This window comes from Fonsecaea erecta (genome assembly GCF_001651985.1).
Source record: "Fonsecaea erecta strain CBS 125763 chromosome Unknown Scaff1, whole genome shotgun sequence".
In the NCBI taxonomy this organism is placed as follows: domain Eukaryota; kingdom Fungi; phylum Ascomycota; class Eurotiomycetes; order Chaetothyriales; family Herpotrichiellaceae; genus Fonsecaea; species Fonsecaea erecta.
Window position 1 is genome coordinate 1,624,938 of NW_017387244.1, and position 25,022 is coordinate 1,649,959.

General features: G+C 52.3%; 9 protein-coding genes across 9 annotated transcripts; 2 read left to right on the plus strand and 7 right to left on the minus strand.

The window, feature by feature from the left end:
* Positions 1-424: 424 nt before the first annotated feature.
* On the minus strand, positions 425-801 carry AYL99_00569 (hypothetical protein; the record flags this gene model as incomplete). Its single annotated transcript, XM_018832085.1, has 3 exons — positions 425-427; positions 479-595; positions 664-801. The coding sequence occupies 3 exons, from the start codon at positions 799-801 to the stop codon at positions 425-427; spliced, it is 258 nt and encodes an 85-aa protein (XP_018697964.1).
* A 1,575-nt stretch (positions 802-2,376) lies between these two features.
* Positions 2,377-2,680, minus strand: AYL99_00570 (hypothetical protein; the record flags this gene model as incomplete). The annotated part of the gene is made up of 2 exons (XM_018832086.1): positions 2,377-2,486; positions 2,518-2,680. 2 exons carry the CDS (start codon positions 2,678-2,680, stop codon positions 2,377-2,379), a joined length of 273 nt encoding a protein of 90 aa, XP_018697965.1.
* A 541-nt stretch (positions 2,681-3,221) lies between these two features.
* Positions 3,222-7,020, minus strand: AYL99_00571 (hypothetical protein; the record flags this gene model as incomplete). The annotated part of the gene is made up of 5 exons (XM_018832087.1): positions 3,222-3,800; positions 4,820-5,547; positions 5,603-5,677; positions 5,731-6,210; positions 6,264-7,020. 5 exons carry the CDS (start codon positions 7,018-7,020, stop codon positions 3,222-3,224), a joined length of 2,619 nt encoding a protein of 872 aa, XP_018697966.1.
* Positions 7,021-8,343: 1,323 nt separating this feature from the next.
* On the minus strand, positions 8,344-9,665 carry AYL99_00572 (hypothetical protein; the record flags this gene model as incomplete). Its single annotated transcript, XM_018832088.1, has 3 exons — positions 8,344-8,765; positions 8,879-9,033; positions 9,286-9,665. The coding sequence occupies 3 exons, from the start codon at positions 9,663-9,665 to the stop codon at positions 8,344-8,346; spliced, it is 957 nt and encodes a 318-aa protein (XP_018697967.1).
* Positions 9,666-10,680: 1,015 nt separating this feature from the next.
* Positions 10,681-12,771, minus strand: AYL99_00573 (hypothetical protein; the record flags this gene model as incomplete). Its single annotated transcript, XM_018832089.1, has 3 exons — positions 10,681-11,889; positions 11,946-12,412; positions 12,489-12,771. The coding sequence occupies 3 exons, from the start codon at positions 12,769-12,771 to the stop codon at positions 10,681-10,683; spliced, it is 1,959 nt and encodes a 652-aa protein (XP_018697968.1).
* Positions 12,772-13,767: 996 nt separating this feature from the next.
* On the plus strand, positions 13,768-15,429 carry AYL99_00574 (hypothetical protein; the record flags this gene model as incomplete). The annotated part of the gene is made up of 1 exon (XM_018832090.1): positions 13,768-15,429. One exon carries the CDS (start codon positions 13,768-13,770, stop codon positions 15,427-15,429), a length of 1,662 nt encoding a protein of 553 aa, XP_018697969.1.
* Positions 15,430-17,062: 1,633 nt separating this feature from the next.
* Positions 17,063-18,964, minus strand: AYL99_00575 (hypothetical protein; the record flags this gene model as incomplete). The annotated part of the gene is made up of 1 exon (XM_018832091.1): positions 17,063-18,964. The coding sequence occupies one exon, from the start codon at positions 18,962-18,964 to the stop codon at positions 17,063-17,065; it is 1,902 nt and encodes a 633-aa protein (XP_018697970.1).
* A 1,133-nt stretch (positions 18,965-20,097) lies between these two features.
* On the minus strand, positions 20,098-20,865 carry AYL99_00576 (hypothetical protein; the record flags this gene model as incomplete). The annotated part of the gene is made up of 1 exon (XM_018832092.1): positions 20,098-20,865. The coding sequence occupies one exon, from the start codon at positions 20,863-20,865 to the stop codon at positions 20,098-20,100; it is 768 nt and encodes a 255-aa protein (XP_018697971.1).
* A 1,054-nt stretch (positions 20,866-21,919) lies between these two features.
* Positions 21,920-24,455, plus strand: AYL99_00577 (hypothetical protein; the record flags this gene model as incomplete). Its single annotated transcript, XM_018832093.1, has 5 exons — positions 21,920-21,943; positions 22,007-23,347; positions 23,396-23,694; positions 23,742-24,048; positions 24,204-24,455. The coding sequence occupies 5 exons, from the start codon at positions 21,920-21,922 to the stop codon at positions 24,453-24,455; spliced, it is 2,223 nt and encodes a 740-aa protein (XP_018697972.1).
* Between the last annotated feature and the right edge of the window lie 567 nt (positions 24,456-25,022).

A 25,022-nucleotide genomic window follows, 5' to 3' on the forward strand; every position in this document is an offset into this window, starting at 1 on the left:
AAACAATTCCGACAGAGACGATGATATCTACTTACTGGCATCACGGACATCCGCCAAACCTTGCAGCACGGTATCGAAGCTGCCAGATATGCAGCCCACCGACAACATTCCTGAACGAATGGACTTGTCGGGAGGTCGACCAGCTTCGACTGGACCCACGCCTGTTGATTTTCCACATACATCATGGATATCGTGTCTTCATACGCAAAGAAGGCCGAGTCCCGACAGCTCTGCATCGCGTGGATGCCAACGAGGACTTCCAGGAACTGTTAAGGGAGCAGATGTGCCTTCCACTGGCAGCCGAAAGACAGGATGAAGACGTCGGGAGGAAAGACGTCTCGCTCTCACCCCAACTCATTGAACGAATCGTGCGTCACTATATGCTCTGACGCCGTCAAGATGTGTGCGTACAAGTCTTGCATATTTACTCTTCTAAGCATGAAGACGTATCAGGAAGTGGAACTAAATCCAGTCTCACCAAAATATCGCGCTTGATGCCGTCGGTCAGGTATACTTGGCCGATCCTAGATGATTTAAGCAGATGGCGGATGGCCCTCAGATGAATCTCCACTTGCGACCGCATTCCCAGGAGCGTCTGTTCACGCGAGAGATCAGTGTGCGCACACAGGCAAGGCAATGCAGCTGGTGATTGATTTCACCCACCTCAATATCGGCCACGAGAAGAATGGCACCCATAGTTGAGACGGTGGTAGCAGGGTCAGAAGCGCTGATCCTTTCGCGGATGACCTTCGTCTTTTCTGTTTGTTGATGGAGGTATTCGCGATTGAGGACGTTTTTCATCACAGCGAACGTTGCTGTGAGGAGGACCGCGTCCAAGAGGGTCTGATTGTTCACCCTTGTCCGGAACACCTAGCGGAAATTTTGGAGAGCGACATGGTCCCCGATGCTGAAAACAGGCTCTAGGGCTTGCATTGTCTCGTCTGTGTTGCACTCTCATATGAGGTCTGCAAAGCCCATTGATTGTGTAGATGAAAGCAAATACTGGATCTCAGCAGTGATTTTAACCTCGAAAGACCTGCTTCGCCAGCCTCTGAGGGGCTGTGAAAGACCCTAAGAGTCGGAAGTGGTGATGGAACTGGCGCTCTCGTCTGGGCCGCTTTCTCTCTAGTACGTGAGGGCTCTATATTTGCGGGAGCGAGACGAAATGCTGGCTGCGGGATTCTTCGTTCCTTCGTTTGCTCTGGAGTGCTTGTCTAACAGCGTGAGGCCGGATGGACCTCCGCAATTCGCGGTCCTTGCGTCCTTCTGATTCTCGGATGGTCACGGATTGAAAGGATCGAATTGAGCTGGGGTGTGCAACACTGTATCAGGGAGGAAAATGGGAGGGGGGAAGGCTATTGGCGTGTCACTTGGTCCTGAACCACTTGGTTCCATTGGGGTGTGTGTGTTTCTCAGCACAGATTGGCTCTTGCCAGCACCCTGAAAGCCCAGCGCACGGCCAGGACGACATGTCTTTGAAAGCAGTCAGTGTTTGGTATAGTAATTGAGGCCCTGGGGTGACGTGGAGGTGTTGTTAACCTGGCCAGAGGCGCTATTCCTGTTTCACACAAATCTGGTTTCCGCATTTGGAAGGATCTCTTACCTACTCGCGCGGATCCACTACGATGTTCTACATACAGTATGTCAGTACCCACAGTACCTCATGTTGGTTGTTAGTCAACCAGCCTCTATCTTTCCCGACGTGAGCCATCCCTTTCACACAAGCACCAGATATAATACTAGCTTCCCAGATTAGCAAGGAATAGACAGACACGTACGGTGACTGGGTTCCTACGGACGCGGCTTGCACCAGCCAGCGTTAGACGAAGGAATCCACTTCAAATATTTCAGTTTAGCTCGCATCGCGCACGTCGCATGTCAATGGTCAGGGCGTAGTAGTTGGTAGTTATTACATTTTTTTCTCTTCCAGATTCTTACTTGTCACGCCTTGGGCTGGGTACGTTAGTCACCTGTCCTGCTAGGTCGCTTGTCGGCTTATTAACAAACTTGCCTGGAGTCTGATATGGAGCTTCTATCCAGCTTATCACAAATCGGGGTTTTCAATGGAGAGACGCTGGCGAGAAGCATTCATGTGTACGCGGGCGTATGTGTGTTATGTGTGTACAACGACAGTTCTTGAGCAGATTTCTGATTTGATTGATCTATTACCTACACCGGAGCCAGAATGCAGCGGTAGTCTTTCCCGTGTTACTTCCAACCCCTCCAAGGCGGTGAGAAAGTGCAGATCGATTACAGCACTACAATAGGATCTAATTATCTATATCTATTGCTCAACCATTTCCGGCCTTTCTCCCTCGCGCCTTCTCCCAAAACGTATTCCGTAGTGACTGATATGCTAGGTTAACTCTGTGTGCCTTAGGCTTGCGCAAAGCTCGACCGAGCACGCAGCTTCGCGCCGTAGTAGTGCAGGGCAAACATGCCGAATCCGCCCAGGACGCTGATGGAGGCCAGGATGGTAACGCCCCCTGTCCACGCCGAGGTTGACAAACAACGGACGTGCAAAGAGGATGCTGCCGGCAGCAAAGGAGGACTGGGACAGGTCGTTAGCCATGAACAGGGACGCCGCGTAGCGCGGGGACGAGACTGGCACGTAGACGAAGATGCTCTGCGAGATGAAAAACGTGCCGAAGACGAACAGGACGACTCCCAGGATCGGCATCCTCCAGTGGATGTCCGTTTCCGGGCGGTCCAGGCGAAGATGAAAAGGCCGATCGGGGAAAAGAATAACCAGAAGATACCAAGGCCAAGTCGGTGTTCTTGTTCTGCGAGGCCGTGTTTCTCATTGTTGGGAATCCTGTATCACCGCAGATAGGTAAAGTAGACGAGTAAACCAAAGTCGCGCCAATCTGATAGGGCACAAACGCCAGCCCCGTGTCTCCCATGTTGAACCCGTACATCTTGGGGAAGACCAAAGGGAAGACCTCGAAGAAGGTAAAGTACGTGGCGTAGAACAGTGCAGACCCTCTCCACGCAGCCCACACCCACCATCTAAAAGGATAGGGGAAATACATGACGGAGTAAACATCCCCAAAAGAGGCGCCGGGATTTGCGACAGCGGGCCTCCCAAAGAAGCCTTGCAAGAGCCGCAAGATCAACAAGGCCGCGAAACTGTTCGCGGATGTCGTTTGGACGGAAATGATGAGGAAGAGAATAAGCGTAGCGGTGTAGATCAAAGTTTCGTTCGATGGTGGGAATTTCGGTCAGAGGGCGAAAAGCAACGGTCCAACGCCGGAAGCCAGCACATACAACGACAGCGGGAGGCTGGCAGCGGTGTGTCTGACTCCAAATTGTTTCATGACGCCCCCTTCGCTGGCTGCGTAGATGGCCGAACCAATATAGACAACCCAAGTGTAAAAACAAAGGTGAAAGATGACAAAGGCCCTTTCCCTGCTGCTCCAGTTCCACGGGTTGTCTTGATCGTCGGTCGTGTACCAATCCACCAGGATTATGTCGTCCTTGGTCTGCTTAGGCACAATGGATAGGGACCTTTTCCTCTCAATCTCAAGCTGTCCTTCGATCTCGAAGCGTTCATGGCTGTAAGGGAGACTCTCCGTCCTGCTTGGAGTAGGCGAGAGAGTAATCTCCTCGATGTTGGGGTCATCTGCGCTTTCACCCTCTCCTTTGTTGAGGAGAAATTGGTATTGTGGAGGAAGTTGAAAGTCCGCTTGGTCTTCGGGGTATTGGAACAGGGGATGACCAGAGAGCCACCTGATGAGTTGTCCAAAGGCAGCTTCGCGGATGAGGTCCGACAGGCTGGCGTTGTCAAGGTCTGATCGTGACTAGCAAGGCAGTGAATGTTTTGATTCTTGATGCTGTCCTTAACTGAGTTCGTCACGGTAAGAAGATTGAGAATAGAGCTTTGCTAGCTTAATCGACCACTTGATATGCTACACGGGGCGCCTCGAAGTATTTATACGATACGTCTCGCCATCTCCCATGCTCACAACCATTGCATAGCGTCTTGAGACCCATTTCGCCAAAGCATTTCCAAAGCCAGAGGCCTGATTGTTCGTTGATCCTGTAGATGAATTATCCAAAAGGCACCCACTGACGGAGAGAAGGGTTCGGCCCTTGTTGTGTCCATTGCTGAACAAACAGTCCACCGTCCCGAGATGCCATGTGGAAGGGATTGAGAATCTGTCTAGTAACGCGCCACTCCATGCAGCTTTCCCAATTCCCTCATTTGTCCTTTGAATCCACAACAGTGTGATTGAAAATCATCAATGCTTGACATGTGCGGGCCAGAAGGCCGAGGAGGAAAATTGTTGAACAGGCATCGAAAAGCAGGCGAGGCATGATCGATACTCCCGTTTTTCGGCCAGTTTGGAATGGAGAGAAAGTAATCGGCACGCAATTCGGACAGAACACAAGTGAAGACAATGTGGGTAAATGCATGACCATGAAGGGAAAAGAGTGCGTTCGAGTTGTTGTTGGTCGTCGAGGCAGTTTCGTGCAGCTATATGCGGTTGGCGAAGCTGAGCCTGCAATTGTTCTACGGTGTGAACAAAAATCGGCCTGACGGTCGCATTTGGCGCTTAGAGATGCTGAGGGTTTGTGGGTTTCGTGAGGCGAGGTTGGTATTAATGTGACCCAGCTTGCCGTAGAATAGTCCGGATATCATCACGTAGTCACCAGGAGATAGATACAGCACACCTCTTCCATTCTGCACAATTGCTTGTCATTTTGGGGTCATGTCGGTTAATACCAATTTGAGAGGCCTTCCTCCTCCAACGCCATGCTTCTGCTGCAGTTGGACTGGCAGATTCGAGAGCCATGCCTAATGGCTCCTCGGATGGACCTGGTCGGCAGTCTCTTCATCGATAACTTCAAAATTGGCGTCTCGGATGTGAGCATCCCGATCGTGTTCCATCCTCTCCCGCTTGTGTTTCTCTACCTTCTTGATGGCGGTCTGGGTCAAGGCCTGTCTCTGCATCCTCAGAGCCACATCCTTCTTGCGAGTCCTCCGGTCTCCGATGGCGATTAAAATCCCTGCCGTGATGTTGCACGTGATGGAACATGAGAGAATCGTCGCAGTCAGTGCTTGCGGGCGGTGGTGGTAACTGATCGACCAAGTACATGTGCCGAGCGCGATCTGGAACAGTGAATGACAGTCGAGTAACACCACGATGGCCACCAGCAAGCGCAACGGAAAAGCATAATGGGTGGTTGTCTCGTGGGGCTTGTAGAAAGAATGGGACTTGGAGAACTTTGCTTGGTGGTGCATGAGCTTTTGCTGCTGCTTGGGCGTCAAGACCGAGAATTCAGAGTCCTCTGGAGTTCCAGACTCGGGGTCAGCTTCCTTTTCCGATTGAGCAGGGAGGTCATTGCGGTCGCGCAGTTTCGGCATGCCCTTTTCTCGTCGTAACCGCCAAGTCAAGTGATGATAGTGAGCAATAAAACACATGTGGTACGTGTCTACCGCTCGGAATGGTGCGAGTCCGTCACCGACAACCGCAAAAAGGGCGACAAGCACGTTGTCGATTACATTGACGTCGTATTCCTGTCGGTCTCCAACGTAAATCCAACCTACAGGAACACCGTCAGCGACCAATATCCTCTTCAGAAGCGCATTCAAACCTACCAATCAAGAAAAGAACCCAAGCCAAACCAAACAAAGTAATTAGAGTAGCATACAAAAACACGCAAAACCCAAGTGCTGTTGTCATGGTTAGCGAATGGATGAGAAACGTGGGAGACTTCGCAACTCACGTTTCCGGATATACTTCCCAAATGCAATCATTCTCTGCTTAAATTTCGACCGCTTCGAGTGCAGCATGTGCCGGACATGGTCGTCCAGCGCCTCTTTATCCTCGTCACTCCACCCTTCGAGCGAAACCCCGTGCGGCAACACGGCAAAATGGGAGTCCGAGACAACCGATGTAATGCTGTGGGTACGCTCGATCTGAGGTTTGCGCTGCCATGACCAGGTTCTTTGCATGGTGGCAGGAGCATCCACTTCCTCCTCCTCTTCCGGGGCTGCCACCGGTGGCTCTTCTGGGGGCGGCGTCGCCTCGGTAGTATCTGGGGTCACGCCCGTGGGCTTTTCGTCAATGGTCTCAGGTCTCCGGGTCTGCGTTGGCCGACGACTCAGCGTGTAGGTCGGTCTTCGATTTAGCCATCTACCCAAGTCTGGCACGAACAGCGAGTTCTGGACGTTGTTGAGCGTCGTCAGTGTCGAGACTTCGGGATCTAAGAATCGGTCAGCATCGCTCAGCCTTATCCACTATATCCGGATGACATACCAAGCACATCGAGCAAGTCGACAACTTCTGATTCATACTCAGGTTCTTGTCGTTCCCTCGACGTGTCGCTCATCCTGCTCATAATGGAACGGGCAGCATTGCTGATACTCCGTCTCCGGCTCACGCCGCCTGTTACGTTCTCGTTCATGGTGTCCCGATCCACGGTGCCATCTGCCGGTACTGCTCCGGGTGCCGATGGGGTTTCGGCAAGGGTCGGCAGCAGTGACTGTCGCGTACTTTGCCTGGTAAGTGTATTTGAGCCTGGAATACCCAGGTTGGGACGTTGTGGTGCAGAGTTGCTGCGTCCCCTACCAGACCCAGCCCGACTGGGAGGTTGACTTGATGAGGACTCTCCATCTTGTGCAGCCGCTCGCAGGTTTGACGAGGGCAGTCTCCTGATTCCGACTGGCCGAAATCGGTTGATCTGATTGATCTGGTTGATCTGAGGGGCGGTATAGGTGGTTCTCGTGACGGCCGGGTTCGTCGCAGTCGCGTTGGTTATGACGGTATTGTCCGGCGCGGACGTAACAATAGTGGGATGTTGGTTCGGCGGCTGGGTGGAGGTTATCGTGTAGGGTCTCCCACGAGAAGGGATGTGTACGGTTGTAGTCGTGGTCGTGGTACTGGTCGTGGTGGTGTTGTTGTTGTTGTCGGTAGAACTTGGGCCTGCCGGCGATTCGGGGATCGAAGGGAAAGGTTCTGTATTGGAATTGCTGACCGAGCTGATGCGGCGCGAACCCGGCTGTGAGGAAGACATTGTGCGATGACTTGCCAGGAAGTCGTGATGCTCTCAGGGACGTTGCATCAACGGCACCGGGAAAAGTGTGAATTGGCGACGAGGGACGGAGGGACAGGCCCAGATGTAGGGAGCCGGGAGGGTGCAGTTTGGGGCTGAGCGCCCAGAGTGAGCCGAATTGAGGTATGAGGCTGCAGACCTGCGATCCCTCCGTGAGATGGCGATGCACAGTCAGGCCGCCACTGTCGACACCCTCTCAGAATTTGATGGTGATAGCATACGAGGTACCGAGTACAGAGTACAGTTAGGACACCCTCATAAAGCTCAATCGAAGAAGCGGATACCACAGGACGCAGATGAAGTTGCTGGAGAGGAAAGCCGCAACCAAAGACCGAGTCCGAACAGCGTGCTAGAGAGTCTTGGGATTTTTCCTCTTTCTGGGCAGCCTGGCGTTGGCCGGCCGCCTCGGAGGATCGTTTTGGGGGGACCCCCTATGATCCCAGGTGGTCCCTGTGAGTGCTCAGGGCCTATGGGCACAATCTCCCTTGGGTGACCTCTAACGAAATGGGCATTCAACTAAAGTTGCGCAATTAACCGAAGGAGGCACTAGCTCGAGAAGTCCGGTGGCCTAAAGGAATTAAGGCGGGAGTTACCCAATAGAGTGGCGGGCTAAGACGGACTTAGTGAGCTCTAGTAGCGCTAGCCCCTATGCACAATGACCGGGCATTGACGTCGTTCTGCACGCTGAGTCAGGCTAATCACCATGACAAACACCAAGACAGCAGAAACGCGAAACCAACAACCGTCCGGCAATCTGATCAAGCTGCCAGCTTGCCCAGATCAAATCATCTGCGAGGCCCCCGTCCTCAAATGAAACTCAACGTTGTCCCTTTCCGGCCGTTCCATGCCAGGCTGCCTCTTCTTCCGGACATCCGGGCTGTTGTTCGCTGCTGTCTGCCAACCAGCTAGTCAGTCAGTCACGCACTCGTAGCTCCGTCCATCTCCTGCGGAGCAGTTATCAGGTTGTTGTTTCCAAATTTTCCACAGGCTCTTGTGGATTTGTCCATTTCTAATCCATTACACATTTCTTCCTGCACGGTCGATCAAAAATAAGGCCATGGCTATTGGTCCACGAGTATGAGGCGTGACTGGGAGGAACAAGAACCAAGGATTACTCAATTCGATCCCTCGTGGGAATATTAGAGACGCACCAGTGCTCGCTCGGTGTAAGTACAGCCTCGCGGGGGCAGTGTCCAGATTACGTTGCTGGCCTCTCAGTGCTTGACCAAATACTCTCCCAAGTGCAGACCGATATCTGGCACTTGGTCCCTTTTGTCTTCATGACTACAGCTTGGAGTCTTCTCTGAACCCGTGCGCAAAAGTCGGAGGATCTTGGTCCACCTCCTCCCGCAGCCACTTGACCATGCGCCTCGCTGCCCTTCGAGGGCCCAGCCCGTCCGCATAACCCATGAAGGGCTGCATATGTTTATATCCCATCATCTCCACGATGCGTGGCGGGATCTCGTCCAGCTTTCTTGGATCCACCGCCAGGATCTGATTCTCGATGGGCCGGATGTAAGGCTGGCAGTACTGCACTGTGGCACTCTGTCGAGGCTTGTCCGACACGTTGGCTCCACCACCGTGCCACAGGGTGCTGATGAAGTAGACGACCCCGCCTTCGGGACAGAGCGCCGGGATGGTTTCTTCGGGCGTGCCTCGTCGAGAACTGTCCCATTTGTGCGACCCGGGGATGATTCGTGTGGCACCTAATCACATAACAGACGCCAAGTGGTTGGTTAACAGTTCGTGCTACCTCATATTGCCGTGCCATCAAAGGACCATTGCGCACGTGCGACATAAAGACGGGTTCATCACTCACCATTCTGGGCTGTGTACTCGTCAAATGCTATCATTATCGCTGCTCCAAACGGCAACCGTGGCCGAGGAAACTGGATATACCCGTCATCGTGATGCAGCGCCTGTGCCTTCTCGCCAGGGTTGATCGAGATTGTGTGGAATGCCGACAGCAGGTATCTGTTTTGCCGTTTGCCGCCCTCAGTCAGATCATGTCAAATTTATCGAGACGATGCCAGACCTTTCGCCCTCAAGGACCAATGAGAGGGACACCTCGATGACTAAACCATCCATTACGCTGGACAAGGGCACACGGATGCCCCAGGATAAACACAGCAAGTACAAAGCGCGCATAGTCAACCGTCGTCGTCCTCATGTGTCTCTCTCTATATATATGCACAATTGGATCGAAACCGCGGAACATATACATACCCCTGATCGAGGAAAAAGTCATTCAGTGCCAGGACGCGCGGCAGGATGACAAACTTGTCAAACACCCTCGACTTGTTGAGCAGCGAGTAGATGCGGTTCGTGCTGAGGCCCTCGAAGCTGTTGCGCCCGGCCAGCGGCGGCCGGTCCGGCGACGAGTCCTTGGCGAGCAGGCGCTTGATCTCGTCGCGCGCCTCGCGCGCCTCGTCCGCGCTGAAGCAGTTCGGGATGATCACGTAGCCGTGCTCGAGGACGTGCTCGACGTCGGCGCGCACGGCCGGGTCGGAGGGGAGAGGGCGGCGGGCGAGCGCTTGTGAGTAGACGTTGAAGGAGGCGCTCTCGTCGGGTACAGTTGGTGTCAGTGCTGGTGTTGGTTGTGCCATGACGGGCTTGGGACCGTGGGGGAAGGGCAGGAGGCAAGCAGGTAAGCAGGTAATAAGCGATACCGAGCTACGAACAGAACCGGGCGCGACAACTGTTTGAGACAGCCGGCGGTCACGCAGAAACAATGTCAGTCGCGAAAAGACAGAAAAGTCAATCCCCTCTTTTGAAATCCCAGAAGAATGCTTCAGGGAAAGACGTATACCCACGCTTTTATTATGTCTTACGGCCCTTCAAATGCTTGAAGTAACCTTGTTAATATTGCTTTACACTTTCTAGACCGTTCCCCGCATCTTTGTAAACTTTCGGTCAGGCGAGCCGTCAGCAGAAACTACCAGTCAGAGAGGCGGCGGAAGTAGAGAAGTGGAGGAGCAAGAAAAGAAGCCTCGGTATCTCTCAGAGCAAGGAATGATGGCGAGAGAGTTGGCTGGCGGGCTGGATGGCCCCTAAAAAGGTCCAGCCTTGTGTACCTAGACGGGCGAGCACCTAATTAATTCTTCAGTGCCAAACTTCTCGTTGATTGTTACTCTGCTGCCAGGGATAGATCCTGTACTATTTCCCATGCAGAGGTTGGCTGTTCCGTGATGGAGAATGATATATATCTCACCTACCGAGCGAATGATATCCTCTGTCTGACCGAGGATTTCTGGCGAGAATCTTTGTAGATTTAGACGCTCTATATATGTTTCTAGGTTATGTGAAACGTGAAAGACGACGGACCTGGAGATGCGGTGCTGTGGTTGAAACTGCACAAGGTATGGTGAAAATAACGTGCCCCGGCTCTAGAACTGCGCTATAACGCCAGATCCATATGCACCCTTCCCCGATGTGGCTCCCTGTTGCCAAAACTCGATTTGGGCGGCAAAAAGAAGGTGCGAGAAACACGACTGCATGAGGAATTCAATGCATGGGCTCTCGAGTCCTCAGACAGGTATCCGGTGTCTCAAGAATGCCTTTAGAAAACAATCGAACATGCATCAATCGAGGCTCGACAGACCCTAAAAGCGTTCTGGGCTTTCACCAGCAGCGCTTCTGTCCGTCCTCGGGGCGCCACTTCCCAATGCCATCCACGCGGACACCTCCGAGCTTCTCGATTTCATCTGCATCGACAATTCCTCTGCCGTCAAAGACCCATTTAGGCTCTCTCATGCTGTACACTATGCGAGCCCATTCGACTGGGTCGGTTGAAATAGGTCCTCTGGCTTTCGACCTGCAGTCGGGACAGTTGTCGACACAGTCTGGCTGAGGAGCGAGCCTGTAGTTTGCGAAATTGGCGCCCAGGTAGTCGTTCTCTTCTTGTTTCGGTGAGTTCGATACAGTGGTAGCTGTATTAGCGGGTGAACTCGTTTCCGACGCATTGCTGCCGCGAGTCCTCTGAGGAGAAGTTTTGAATTGGTCGCAGTCTGTGATGATCAGTATGGCGTTCGATTCCATACAAGCCTCATATGGATCGGTGTAGATCTTCACGAGCGAGACTTCGATTTCAAACCCGAGTGGATTGCTGACGGCTGCAGTGATCTCCCGGAGCATGTCGTCTTCGTCACAGTAGGGGTCAAAAATCGCGATTTCGGCAGGTTGTTCGTCCAACAGAGTTCTGATCACGTCCACAGCGGGAGACTCGCGTGCATCGCTGGTGTTCTTCTTGAATGCAAAGCCCATAAGAGTGATTTTCTTGCCGCACAAATTTTCGTTGAATCTCCTGAGTACTTTTCTCGCGAAGCGATTGCGTTGCATGACGTTGATGGAATTGACCAGTTGCCAGTAATGAGCCACCTCTTCCAATCCCAAGGATTCTGCGAGGTACGTGAGACTCGCAATGTCTTTCCTGAAGCAGGAGCCTCCAAATCCAAGACCAGCCTTCAAGAATTGTGGCCCTATCCGAGTATCCAGGCCGATTGATCGGGCCACTTCCTCGACGTTTGCGCCCGTGGCCTCACAAATGGCGCTGATCGAGTTGATGCTGCTGATTCGTTGTGCCAGCATCGCATTGGCCACCAGCTTCGAAAGCTCTGATGACCACGCGTTTATCTGCAGAATCTGGGTCGGAGGGATCCATGCGGCATATAGACTGGCGAGAGCATCCGCTGCAAGTTTACCAGAAGGAGTGCCCGAAGAGCCGATAATAACCCGATCCGGCTTCATGAGATTCTTCACTGCCGTTCCTTCAGACAAAAACTCCGGATTTGAGAGAACCTCAAATGGTTCACCTGGTCGCAATGCGTTGAGCTGATAGATTTCCGTCAGAAACCCACTTTGCGCCTCGCGTGAAATTCTTCACTCACCGTGTTCCTGATGCGTTGAGCGGTCCCACAGGGCACCGTGCTCTTCTCGACAATAATAGTCCCAGGCTTCGCATACATTGCCACATCCTTGACGGCGCCATCAAGAGCAGCCATATTGGTGGCTCTCCCTGCACCGACCCCCGTGGTCTTTGTCGGTGTGTTGACTGCGAGGAAAACCATGTCCGCGGTTGAAATGCTGACTTGAGTATCGCACGTGAAGAAGAGGTTCGGCCCGCGTCTGGAGACGTGGTCAGACTCGCCATTGTGTCCTTGGGGGGTAGAACTGCGTTCGCCCGGTTGCTTTATGATTGCACCATCTCTTGTCAACCGCACAATCTTGTTCAACCCCGGCTCATGGATGGGTAGGTGGGCGGAGTTCCAGCGTTCAATGCGCCGCTGGTCCCTGTCCAAAACCTCGACCCCAACCTTCGGGTTGTGCAGGGCTATGACTGCCGCTGTAGGACCACCTGAAAGATGCGTATGTCGATTAGTTCACCTCTATAGGTTACGTATCTGCTGTAGGAGTGGAGGTGGTGTGCATACCAACATAACCTGCGCCAATCACGCAGACCTTCCTCACATCACTGGGAACCGGCGCGAATAGATCCGCAAACGAGGGGACGAAAGGGCTCTCGGCGCGAAATGAGGGCGGATCTATTCTGCGTCTCTTGGGCTCTTCCAAAGCATGAGCGAGACGCGTCTCAAACGAGTCCTTGGGGTGCGAGGGGCGGATCAGAGGACTGCTGTCCGGCGTCAATAGACCCGTGGAGTCGTTACATGAGCTGTCGTCGGAAGTACCAACGAGCGACGGGACAGCGAAGTCCATGACGACAGCAAAGACGTGATTCAAGCGTCTATACAGGCTCTGTCGAGGAGACTGAAGGAAACAACAACCACGAAAAGTGAGATTGGAGGGAATTAGGCCACATTAATCTAAGACCGAGCACGGTTTGCATGGGCACGGCGGTGACCAGCATCGACGAATTTAACACGCCCACAGATAAGAGAAGCCTGGCTTCTTGTGAAGGCAAACGCGCCGCTCCAAGCAATTACCACGTCCAACTTTTCACCAGGGTGGGAGACGGAAAAACGGGGCGATTGTGTGAAGCTTGAACGAGGACTCACATGGCCATGAGCGGGTGTGTGGTGCTCGAGGGAATCAACAAAAAGGGCGACTGTATCAAACGCACCCGAGCACGCGCAGTCAATTGACGCATCTGACTGGCTGGCAACAGGCAGTGCTGGGGAGTGCTGTAAATGATGGCCTTGAGACTGTCAACATGGTCGGGAAGCCTGCTGTTCAGCGCTTGCACCCACGTGGGAGCCGTCAGCTTCTTCTACGCGTCCGAATCGACTTGGGTCAAGTCGCCACCATCGGGCTAAATCTTGTCTGGTGCACAGCTCATGACCCGAGAGGTGCACGAGGATCCGGGGATCAAGGCCGGGAAGAGATCATCTCGGACGCATGACATATCACAGCATGAAATCATAAGAAGGTCATCGGAAATGCCAGAGAAAGGAGGAGAAATGTGGAAGTGAGAAAAGGACAGACGGAGAGAAAGAGAGACACGTGCAAAGCCAGAAGTTGAAAATGCAAGTGCAAAATGCAAATGCAAAGTGACTAATTCTGCGTCTGGCTGTCACTCATTGTTTCCCTCTTCATTCTCCCCAACAGAAGAAGCTCAAGCAAATTTCCATCCCAGCTACGTGAAGTCCAGGATTTAAGGGTTGTGTGGTGCCCGATAAGCGGATAGCGATAAGGAGAGGGGCAACTGCGCCGCGAGGAAACGGAACATCTTTGATCCCTGAATTTTCTGGCGCGATGGGGGAAGGGAACGTGGTGCTGGCTGCTTCCACCACTGCCAGCAGTCATGAATTGGCAACGACAACGACGACAACAGCAGCAGCAGGAGTAGTCTCAGCATCTACTACCTCATCCGAGACACAGCGGCCTCAAGGAGGTGCAGGGACCGCGGCCAGCGACAATCGAGATGTCTTTCCCTCCTACCTCAAGGGCAAGCGAGTCCTCCTCGCAACCGAATCCCTGGGCCCCGTCAATGGCGTCAGTCGAACTACCCTCATGTTGATCGAGTACCTACGCAAGAACGGTGTGCAGCTAGCCATTGTTGCTCCTCACTCGAGACAGTCGCGGCTCAAACTGACCGCGGGTGCAAACCTGACGGAGTTTCGACTGCCGGGCTATGAGTTGCCCTATAATCCTGACTTGACCGTTGTATACCCCTTCCAACTCGACGATGTCTACAGCCACACCTTCAAGCCGGACATTGTATATCTGGCCAGTCCTGCCTCTACCGGCTTTCAAATGCTCTTCCAAATCCGCCAATTACAAGACCCACCGGTCGTCCTGCTCAACTTCCAGACCGATTTGTCCGCCTATAGCGAAATCCTTTTCCCTGGCCCGGTTGCCCGTTTTTCAGTGTGGCTGCTAGGCGTGGTCCAAGGGTTTCTGTTCAATCACCGTACTGTTCATACCATCTTCTACCCTTCCTCGGGAGTACGCCGTTACCTTGAGAAAGCAGGCGCGCCGAGCAACAAGATGGTACGACTGGGCCGAGGCGTCGACACCACTTTATTCAATCCTTCTCGGCGTGACGAAGCTTACCGTAAGGAACTAGCACCTAATGGAGAAGTTATTCTGGTCTGTGTCTGTCGGTTGGCTCCCGAAAAGGGCTTCGAATTCCTGGCCCAGATCGCCATGCGCCTCGCCCAGGAAGGCTTCCCGTTCAAGTTACTCATTGTTGGTGGCAACATGAGCGCTGAAGTTGAGGATCAGATACATCATCTCTTCGACTCCGTGGCAGAGCACGTTATGTTCACTGGCTTTCGCACCGGTGTCGACCTCGCTCGTGCATATGCCACAGGAGATATCTTCTTACACTGCTCGATCACGGAGACATTCGGACTGGTTGTTCTGGAAGCAATGGCAAGTGGTCTCCCGGTAATCGCTCGTGATGAAGGAGGACCTTCAGACATCGTCCAAGACCAGGGAACCGGTTATCTCGTTCCTCCCCATGACCTGGAGCAATATATTTCTCTCGTCAAGCGTCTCTCTGCGGATAAGAATCTTCGTACGAATATGGCAGTTGCAGCACGAAGATATACTTGCGATGTCACCTGGGAGAAGATTAATAGGCGGGTCGCCTGGCACATGACCGATGGTTTACAACAGCACCTTCGGCGAAAACACAGAAGACCGATCAGGAACTTCATTGTTGCCAGGTACCACGAATTTCGAGACGGTGTCGTCGTCCCTGTCGTGGTCAGAGTACGCCTATACATGGCAGCAATCATCGTCTATCTCATTTGGATGATGACGGCCATTGTGCTCCTGCTCTACGGCCACAGAGTGTTTTCCCGAGCGGCGCAACTCTTGCGGAATCCACCCCTCGTCCTGCAACGCATTCAGTACCGTGCCTTGAAGCAGGGCATCCAGGAGACTCTCAAGAGCTTGAGCACCGAATGACATGATATCACCACAGCCATCAGAAAATGTCATGTCACATTCCGCTATTTTCATTTGCCTGTTACGATGAAATGACTATTCCATCCAGGACACGCCAGCGTGTAAGACTCGATCGCTGGGAGTTTTTTGCTTACCGGGGGCAGATTCACTTCTGCCCGCCGTACTGAGCCTAGTGGCCGCACATACGGTCCTCGCAGTAGGCTCCATCTACCTCGAGTCTTCGATTTATTGGAATGATTTTGTAACTCGGACACGTCTGGCAGCCAACCAGCTCCGGTAACACGCACTGGAGCACATGTTAGGTCGTTGGTTAGCACTTATCACCCTATTATAGATTTTCTGAAGTAAACCCTTCCGGCGTAAAATCGACGGACTTGACCTGACAAGCAGAGTTCTGGTAAGGAGAAAGACATACCGACGTGGATAGCCGAAGCTGAGACATATCTTTTGTATTGTATAGACGGAGAAGTGAGTACAATTGAGGCATCATTTACCTATTGAACCCCACATACACATGTATAACTCAACTCCAGACTCCATCAGTTCACCTTCCGAGATACATATATGTGCTGTAGCTAGCAGAGATCATGCCTCCGAAGGGACGACTTGTCGACACTCGGATCCCAAAGTCATATAGCGAAGGATGAGCAGACAAATCAGAGGGAACCACCCAGACCAAACTGAACTCAGTCGTGACGCCGTTGCCATTATGTATGGCCCTGAAACAGCAGGAGACAAAAACGCAAAGAACCTCCACCGATATCTGGGTTATCAACCGCCCCAGCCCCGCTGTTGCAGAGTGTAGCCCGTACACGATAGGATGCACCATCCACCACCATCGTTTCGTGGGTCCTTTTTTTTTTCTTACAAGATCCGGTATGAATTGGCCGCCATCAACCCCCCTTTCCCTCCACAAATACTCTGCACATAACAATGTCGTCGCCAAGAGCCAAGGTGATCCAAAACAACGTCTCGATTTTAGTGCGAGGACACTGAGTTACCCGTTCGAAAAATCCCATCCTTGGTTGGCTCAATAATACACTCCGGGTAGTCGGTGCGCCTCCGTGTCGCCCGGGCTCAGAAGTAGATTGGGTGCAGTCTCCGAAGCTGTCAGGCAGTTTGTATTGCGCCGCAACGAAACCGGTGTGCCGTAAGTGTCGCACATCATCCAGAGCTCTGTCTCCGACACTGATCCGAGATATTGTTCTGGCTTTGACGCCACGAGAGCATATTCAGTCCTGCACGAACTGTTTAGCACTTAGACCACCCTGGGGGAGAAGAGATGCGGTAAGGCCGGGAAGTGTAAGACGGCGAAGACTGTACGGGTGTATGCCCGGACACTGTCTGCATCAGAAGGGTTGCTGATTCACTTGTCGCTTCAAGACTCCGGTTTCTCAGCCTGTCGAGAAGGGACGTTATTTGGGCACAGGCCATCCACTCAATAGGAAGAGGAGCTGAGGTTTGTTGGCGAAAATACCTCAGCCTGTGCAACGACTTCAGGCATATTTCGCGGCAGTGAAGGAGCAGAAGCACTACTTTCGAGACCTCTGGCAAGTAGACTGTATGGGGATCGGACTGGAAAGACCGGAACCGATGCAATCTTCGACTTATGACGCGTCAGACTGTCCCTTCATCAGGCTTTTGGTGAGAAACTCAGCACAGTGTTCGGACTTGACGATGTAGTCGCGCTCGATGCGGTGCTGACTGTGGAGGGCGATGATGCCTGGGGTCGAAACGGGCAGAGACCCATAGCTTGGGACATGTCAAGCACCGTCTTCGGCGCGCCGGCCATGTGCTGGCGGACATGAGCTCTTATCGCTTCAGAATTCATATCAAAATCTTCAAAGTCCAGCGGATTTTGAAACCACTGAATGTGCTCCTCGTTTGGTTCGGCCTCCGTGTTTGCACTATTTTCAGTATTGGCATAAATGTAGCGTTTCTTCTGTTGCTCCCATCTTTTCATGGCGGATTGCCAAACGCGCTTCCAGTGGGCGCCAATTTCTTTGGTGTAGAAGAAAGTGCGGAGGAGCCTTTCGAGGCGGGGCCATTGGCGCGCCTGTGGGTAAAGATCTAGGACATGTTCCATAACCAAGTGGGAGTTTGGCATGGGAACAACCCGAAGCGCAAGAGCTCCAGCAACGGCTATACTGCACCAAACTAGAGAGTTTTGTTCCTGGAGCGAGGCAGGCCTCGCGTGAGTGGGTAAGGCATTGATGAAGCGGCGGAGGATGGGATCGTAGAAGAGGTTTACCGCCGTTAGACCTCGAAGCTGGAAAATATAGGCTAGCAATCCCATCGTGAGGTTGTGTTCGACTGGGCAGGTGGAAGTCAACGACATTCGTTGAAGAGAGAAGAGTATGGTTTGGATCATTGTTTGTTTCCATTCTTCGTCGTACTGTGACGAATCAGGGAGTGGTAATTCTGAAGGCGGGGTCCAGGTCCGGTCGAGGAGATTTTCGTAGCTGACAGTCTCAGTCGCTAAGAGGGTGGTCGCTGCCGAGATGGAGGCGAGTAGCTTGATCATCTGAACTGATATTCTGGACGCAACACAAAGTTCTGAGAGTCCCGTGGGAAGGCGAGAGAGAATGATGCACAGGTCCGGTGGAAACGGAGGCTCAGGATAGGAGAGTGGCTGATCCAGATGTAGTTCTTGGAACGTCTCCCTAAGGTAACCAACCGAGTCGCGTGGCAGTTCTGGTGGCTGGCCTGTCACGAAGGAGCCCAGAGCCTTGTATGCTATAAGACCATGTTTTATGAATTTCAACCAGTTGGAATCCGATTTGTCATCAGACAGCGGCCCGCGGAGCTCAAGCATTTTCTCCAGGCCATTGCAATGCATGACCACACCGCGCTGGTTGCCAGAAAGATACTCGAGTGTCATGAGCATCGTGACGGTCAACAAGGCCGCATCGTCTGTGGCCTCGGTGGACTTGAGCCTTTCATTGAGACCAGCTATGGCGTTGCCACGGTAATGGACAAAGGCGTAGTCTTCCCACATGGGTTTCCCAAGTGAAATGAGAATAGAAGCGCGACAGACTGATATGATGGACTCAAAAAGAAAGGTATGCTTGAGTGCGTACGGCAGTAGGAGCGACAGATGAGGATTGACCGGGCCAGGGACCACAGATTTCGCATTGTTGAAGCCTTTGCAGATGGTGATAAAGTAGTCCAAGGTGTCTTTAACAGTATCAGTGGACTTGATGGGCAAAACGAGGAATGGATCCTCGCGAGTTCCGTTCAGCGGAAGAGGCTCAAGTGGAGAGATATAGGCGAGAGCCTTCGCCTGTGGATTTTGCCTTGTGTCGCTAGGCTTCGATTTGCGCTGGATATTGTCCTCCTGATCCTCATCCCGCGCTATGTCCGGAGGTTGCCACTGTACAAACTGGTCTGAGGCCGAGTTCGGAGACTTCTTGCTGGGATCGTACTTCTTCCATCGAATCTTTCTGTAGCCATGATTCCGGCCGCTTGAAATCCGAGATTTATTCGTCGCAGAGGAGAAGATGGTCTGAAACGGTGGTCGACTGTCTGTAGCCATCGCTTTCAAGTATGGAGCTTGTGGCAATGATAGACGGTAGACTTCTGTTATATTGGCAATGCTGGTGGAGGATCAAGCGATAGCGAGAAAAAGGGCGGATAAGCGGGGCTTTGGAGCGCGAGTCATCGGAGCAGGGAATTGGAACGGCTCGGCGACCACCAGGGGACTTCTACTATTGGTCAGATCATGCCAAGATTGCCAAGACATATCAGACTCGGCGGACAGGCCGCCCCTTGCTTACTAACATGTTACTCCTCTGTGATGAGTTGTAAAGGATAACTGGGGATTCTAGAAGTAACCTGTAGTGAAAGGCTCGAGATCAAAGTTGAGCATTCTCTACCTCGAGTTGAAAGATTACCAATTTAGTGAAAGCGGAAATTGATCCCACTATTCTCTTCTACATACGTCTCATGCTTCTAGACCCTTCTCCGGGACGAAAGTGCTGGTGGGCAACCCAAGGCATTCAGAAGGCCGCCTCTCAACACACTGGTTCCGAAAGTTTGTCTCACAGGGATTGGCCGATCACGTTCGTGCCTCTGCATCACTCCTTCAACTGGCTCGGCCGTCGACTATCGCCAAGAAGAGCAGAATCCTGGCGGAACGTATACTATCAAGCCAGGCATTGGCTGCTTGAAAGCATGGACGAGAGGAGGATGGATAGAAAGAAAGGAGTCTTCGAAGGAAGAGCCAGTCCTTACCTCTGTGCACCACTTTTCGACAGCAGGAAAGGCTCTTCCGGTCTCCGAGGTTGCATGTGGATCGATACAAGGGAAGGGAATGTAGCAATCCCACAGCAACCGCAACCAGCTTACAGAACGTGAAGCTTTCGCCGCAATTTGACACCATGGGCTGCGGGATTCGAGGCAGTGCATTCGGCCCAGAACCGTTATCATCGGCAGAGCAGTAGGTAGACAATGGTGGCGGGAGCCAAAGACGGCGGAGCATGTCGGCCGAGCAAAGCGGCAGATGGCCACTGTGCAGCACAGTAAGCTCCGAAGTTAGCCATATCGGTGACCGGTGAAGTTACTGAATCAAGCTCCCCCAATAGATTGATTTATTCTGTCAATGTTCTCAGGTTCGAATCCGTGCGAATCGATGCTAGTGTTCGCCGGATTTGTAGACCGTTGAAACACTCAGATGGTTTGCTTATTCGACATCTCCGGATCGGGTTGTTGGTTTTGATTTGTGGACGGTTGCGCAGACGGCTCTGTATCATTCATGGCCGTGTTTGCGGTTGTTGGTTCGGCTATGGTTGTCGCGCCAGGGCCCTGACGGTATGTAAAGTTGGCCGGCAGGTTTTGCACGGACAGAACGGGAGGAGGGACCGCCTCTGCATCTGCATTGACCGAGGATCGAGGGAAAGACCATTGCTTGAGCAGTGGGTACCGCTGAGGGAGAATTTTGGAATGTATCTCATTCAGAAAGGAAGATCCTTGAGACGAGAAATTGAAATCTGGCATGGTACGCCATATATGTGTAGAGCCAATCGGACCCACAACTTCAGTCTGGTAGCGTTCGCGATTGTCCATCAGTGAACGAAGAAGATATTTGACATCTCGCCGGGGTGGTGAGTTTGTATGCCTTTCGAGGTACGGCTCCTCAGAGCCTCGCTTCCTTTTCCTGCCTGTTCGTTTGGGCACTGTCACTTTAAGCAGTAGGTTGTAGGTTGGCTTGTTGTGAGACAGCACGGCATGGGTGCCCGGGTCGTCGAGATGAAATTTGAGCCCCAGTGGTTTATCCCATCCAGGCTCGAGGGTCTGCAAAATCTCTGTAGGTCCCCCCAGCATATCAATGGCCTTCTCCACATTCTGAACGACGCACGGATGCTCAATAGATAGGACAGGTGTAGTTGGGACCTGGAACGATGGCGCAACCTGTCTGCCTCTTGGAGAACTTGACATTTTGGATGCTGGGATGAGCAGTTAGATGGCTGAGGTTATGCATGGACAATCTATGCCGTGTACTTTAGTTAGGTCCAGCCCCGATGGTCATAACCGCGGCATGTACCTACACGTCCAATAGCAGTTGGGGACAAGCGGAGAAGCGTCTCACTTTGTTTGACGCGGGGAACGACAGGATCAAATTGGTTGCAAGGGAGCGTCTTTCGTCCTGGAGCTCGGGGAATTCTGAGTTCCGGGTGGTATATCTCTGTGATTTGAAAAGTGGTTATCTTTTGGACCCCATGACAGAGGTGATGAAACAGAATCTTGATTCTTCAGCCAAGGTATTAACGATGCGAACTATTGCACCCACCAGGTAAGCTAGCAACTCACTCCAGGCAACTCTTCCGAACTTCCAAACAAGTGCCTCATAGGCCCCTTTGACGCCCACTGCCATCACTGGGTTGAGTTGGCCTTACCTAACTTGCTAAATTGCACCTCAAGCCGGCCGCGTACTGACACCGAAACAACTGCACCGTCCCCGCCAACCTGCGACTGCATCTACACTTGACTTGCATTTGGCCTTGAGCTGCGCACAACTACTCGACTATTCGTCAACTCGACTGCTCTTCAATGGATGTCCTTCTCAATGCTCTCAAATCATTAAGCCACCTTCAAACTCGACACCTTTGATCAAAGACCGATTCTTTCTGTCCTCCGCCGCGCTCTTCGCAGCCTCCCTGTAGTCCTTCGACCGAACCCCAGCTACCCTCTACCGCTCCCACCACCGGCTCAACGTGCTGCCGTTCTTCCTCCGTGCCAGGACTGCTCCTAAGAATGAGCAGTTGATAGAAGAGAAGGAACCTACCAGTATCACTGCATCCTGTCGAATTGATCTGGTCTTCCCCGAGACCCAAACCCGTGGCCTCCTAGCGGAGCCGCTCCCGTGGTCGTGACTCGGATGCAACGCACATAACAGCCTCGTGGCTTCCTGGAATCGACAAGCCGTCGCATCAACTACGACAAACGTTCTCACCGTCACTGGTGCGTGGAATATTGAAGAGAGTCAGGCATAATGAAAGGCTTCAGACAGAGAGTAGTAAGTTTCCAACCTGCGTCTTGTGCCCTTCCATTCAAACCCTCCCACTCACTGATATTCTAGCATGAGCAGTTGTCGAGGGCCAAGGACGGTAACAAGTCTTCCAAGAAGAAAGATGCGAATAATTCAGGCACCGCATCTCCTCTCTCCTCATCCACTACGCTCCCGGGCAGTGATTCGAGATCTCCCAATAGCTCCAACACCGCAACTCCGACCTCCTCTTCAACGAATCTGAATGATCAACGAAACAAGAGCGGAAATCATGAGGGCGCCAACACCAACCATGGATCCGCTCAACATCATACTGCCGCAGCCGCAGGCTCAGGCTCATTGTCTTCACATTACATGTCGCAGGGCTCCAGTCATGGACAAGGCGGGCCTGGAGCACCAACGGGACGTCATCACATTGCTCCAAGCGTTATCATAAGCCCAAGTGCTCCTCATATTCCTGGACCTGGCGCTACTGAAACGATGCCTGGTGACCTTGCCCCTCCCAAGGCCGGCCAGAAATCCCTCCTCTTCGACCGGTTGCAGTCAACCCCGAAGGATGTGCCTGAGGGTGTCCGGACACCCAAGAGACAACATTCGTCGAGATTTGATGTATCAGATCAAAGAGCTCGTGATCTGGAGAAACTGCCCGGCTTCCACGAGGTTCCTCCCAATCGAAGACAAGAGTTGTTCATGCAGAAGATCGATCAGTGCAATATCATCTTCGATTTCAATGACCAGACCGCGGACATGAAATCAAAAGAAATCAAGAGACTTGCGCTCCACGAACTCCTGGATTATGTTGCCAACAACAGATCGGTGATAACCGAGCCGATGTATCCGAAAGTTGTCGAGATGTTCAGCAAGAACCTTTTCCGTCCTGTTCCTCCCCCCGTCAATCCGCAGGGTGAAGCATTCGATCCCGAAGAAGACGAACCAGTCTTGGAAGTGGCTTGGCCTCATATCCAAGTTGTCTACGAGTTCTTCTTGCGGTTTATCGAAAGCCAAGACTTCAACACAAACATTGCCAAAGCCTACATCGATCATCATTTCGTCCTTCAGCTACTCGAGCTGTTTGACTCAGAAGACCCCAGGGAAAGAGATTTTCTCAAGACCACACTTCACCGCATCTACGGCAAATTCCTGAATCTTCGATCTTACATTCGAAGATCGATCAACAACGTCTTTTTCCAGTTTACGTACGAGACGGAGAGGTTCAATGGCATAGCTGAACTGCTCGAGATTCTTGGTTCCATTATCAACGGCTTTGCTCTTCCGCTGAAAGAAGAGCACAAACTCTTTTTGACCAGAGTTCTTATTCCCCTGCACAAAGTTAAGAGTTTGAGCATGTACCATCCCCAATTGGCATATTGTATTGTGCAATTCCTGGAAAAGGACGCGGCGTTGACAGAAGAAGTAGGTCGTCCCCCATGTTTGGCGCTTAGTATGCTGACGGCATTCCAGGTGGTGCTTGGTCTTTTACGCTATTGGCCCAAGGTCAACAGCACCAAAGAAGTCATGTTCTTGAACGAAGTCGAGGATATTTTTGAGGTTATGGATCCACAAGAGTTTGCCAAAGTCCAAGAGCCTCTCTTCAACCAATTGGCCAAATCTGTTGCAAGTCCTCATTTCCAAGTGGCCGAGCGAGCATTGTATTTCTGGAACAACGAATACTTCTGCAATCTTGTCAGCGACAACGTCGAAACCATCCTCCCGATCATGTTTGCCCCATTGTATGAGAATTCAAAAGGTCACTGGAATCGGTATGTCTTCTCCCTTTCAACTTCAACCACTGCTAACACGCGGTCAGCACAATACATGGGATGGTGTACAACGCAATGAAACTTTTCATGGAGATCAACCCTCAGCTTTTTGACGAGTGTTCTCACGATTACAACGAAATGCAGAGCACTGCCGCCCAACGGGAAAAGGCACGCGAAGCGAAATGGGCGAAGCTCACCGAGCAGGCCAACCGCATGAAGGCCGCTGGAGCGGCAAAGCCACCGACAACCCCAAGTATCCAAGAAGTGCCAGAGACAGATGCTGCGCAGGATAACCAAGAGAGACTTGATGCTCTCAAGTTGCATGACGAGTCATCGTCAAGCAAACCGTCATCGGTAAGTCGTATCTGTTCTGCGCTACGCGACTCAGCAACGCCCTTGTCACCCTCCCCCCTGTCATCTCCATCTTGGCTAAGACATTCTTCTATCATTATAGTGACGTTGATGGCTATTTCTGACATGGCTTTGGACTCTCCAGAGGCGACGCGCAGACTCACATGGTCAGACAAGATCTCGCCGGTCCAACAATAGCTTGGATGGCAAGTCGAGAAGGCATCGCACCCATTCTGGAGGGTCCATCGAATTTCACCGGACAGTACAAATGCCTCACATTCAACGCCACGGGAGCGGTGTGTCGCAGCATTGACACGAGCGAACATGGGGCTGCTCGTGGTGGCAGCGAGCTGGGTCTGAGTGAGCCAAGGTTCATTGTGAATCGTCAGCAAGCGGCCGGCTTTGATTGAAGTTTTGGTTTACTTCGAGCTGAGGTACAGCTTGAGAAGGATTCTGATACCCGGTCAATACCGTGAATTTTGCGTTGGGTTTGCCGAAGTCCTGGAGATGATAGAGTAATCGGAGGCCAAATCGACATGTTCAGCCTCTGAAATGAAGACACGAGGCACGCGGCAGTAAATGCGCCTATGGTGGAAAGATGGAGTGAGAGAAAGACGATTTTGGAATCGTAAAGAAATGTCTTCCCTTTACTTCCCACCTGTTAGCCCTTTAACTGGCCCCGTCAGGATTTTTGCGTCGCTCTTCAAAGGCTGCCGACGAGGCCACGCCAAACTCCACATTAGGAGGCTCCGGTGCATACCGAGAATGATTGGCTTCTACCTATTTCGACTATCCTTTTCAGGACTGGTGCAATCACGTGAGCTGCACGTTCGAGGCGAGCAGCGGTCCCCCCTCGCTTTCACTTTTCTACCTCGCGCCTCTATTCTCCGCAGAGTCTCCATACAAATTTGGCCGGAGGAGGCACTCCACGGTCAACAGGGCAACTTACCTACATCCAGTTCTTCTCTTTACATTCT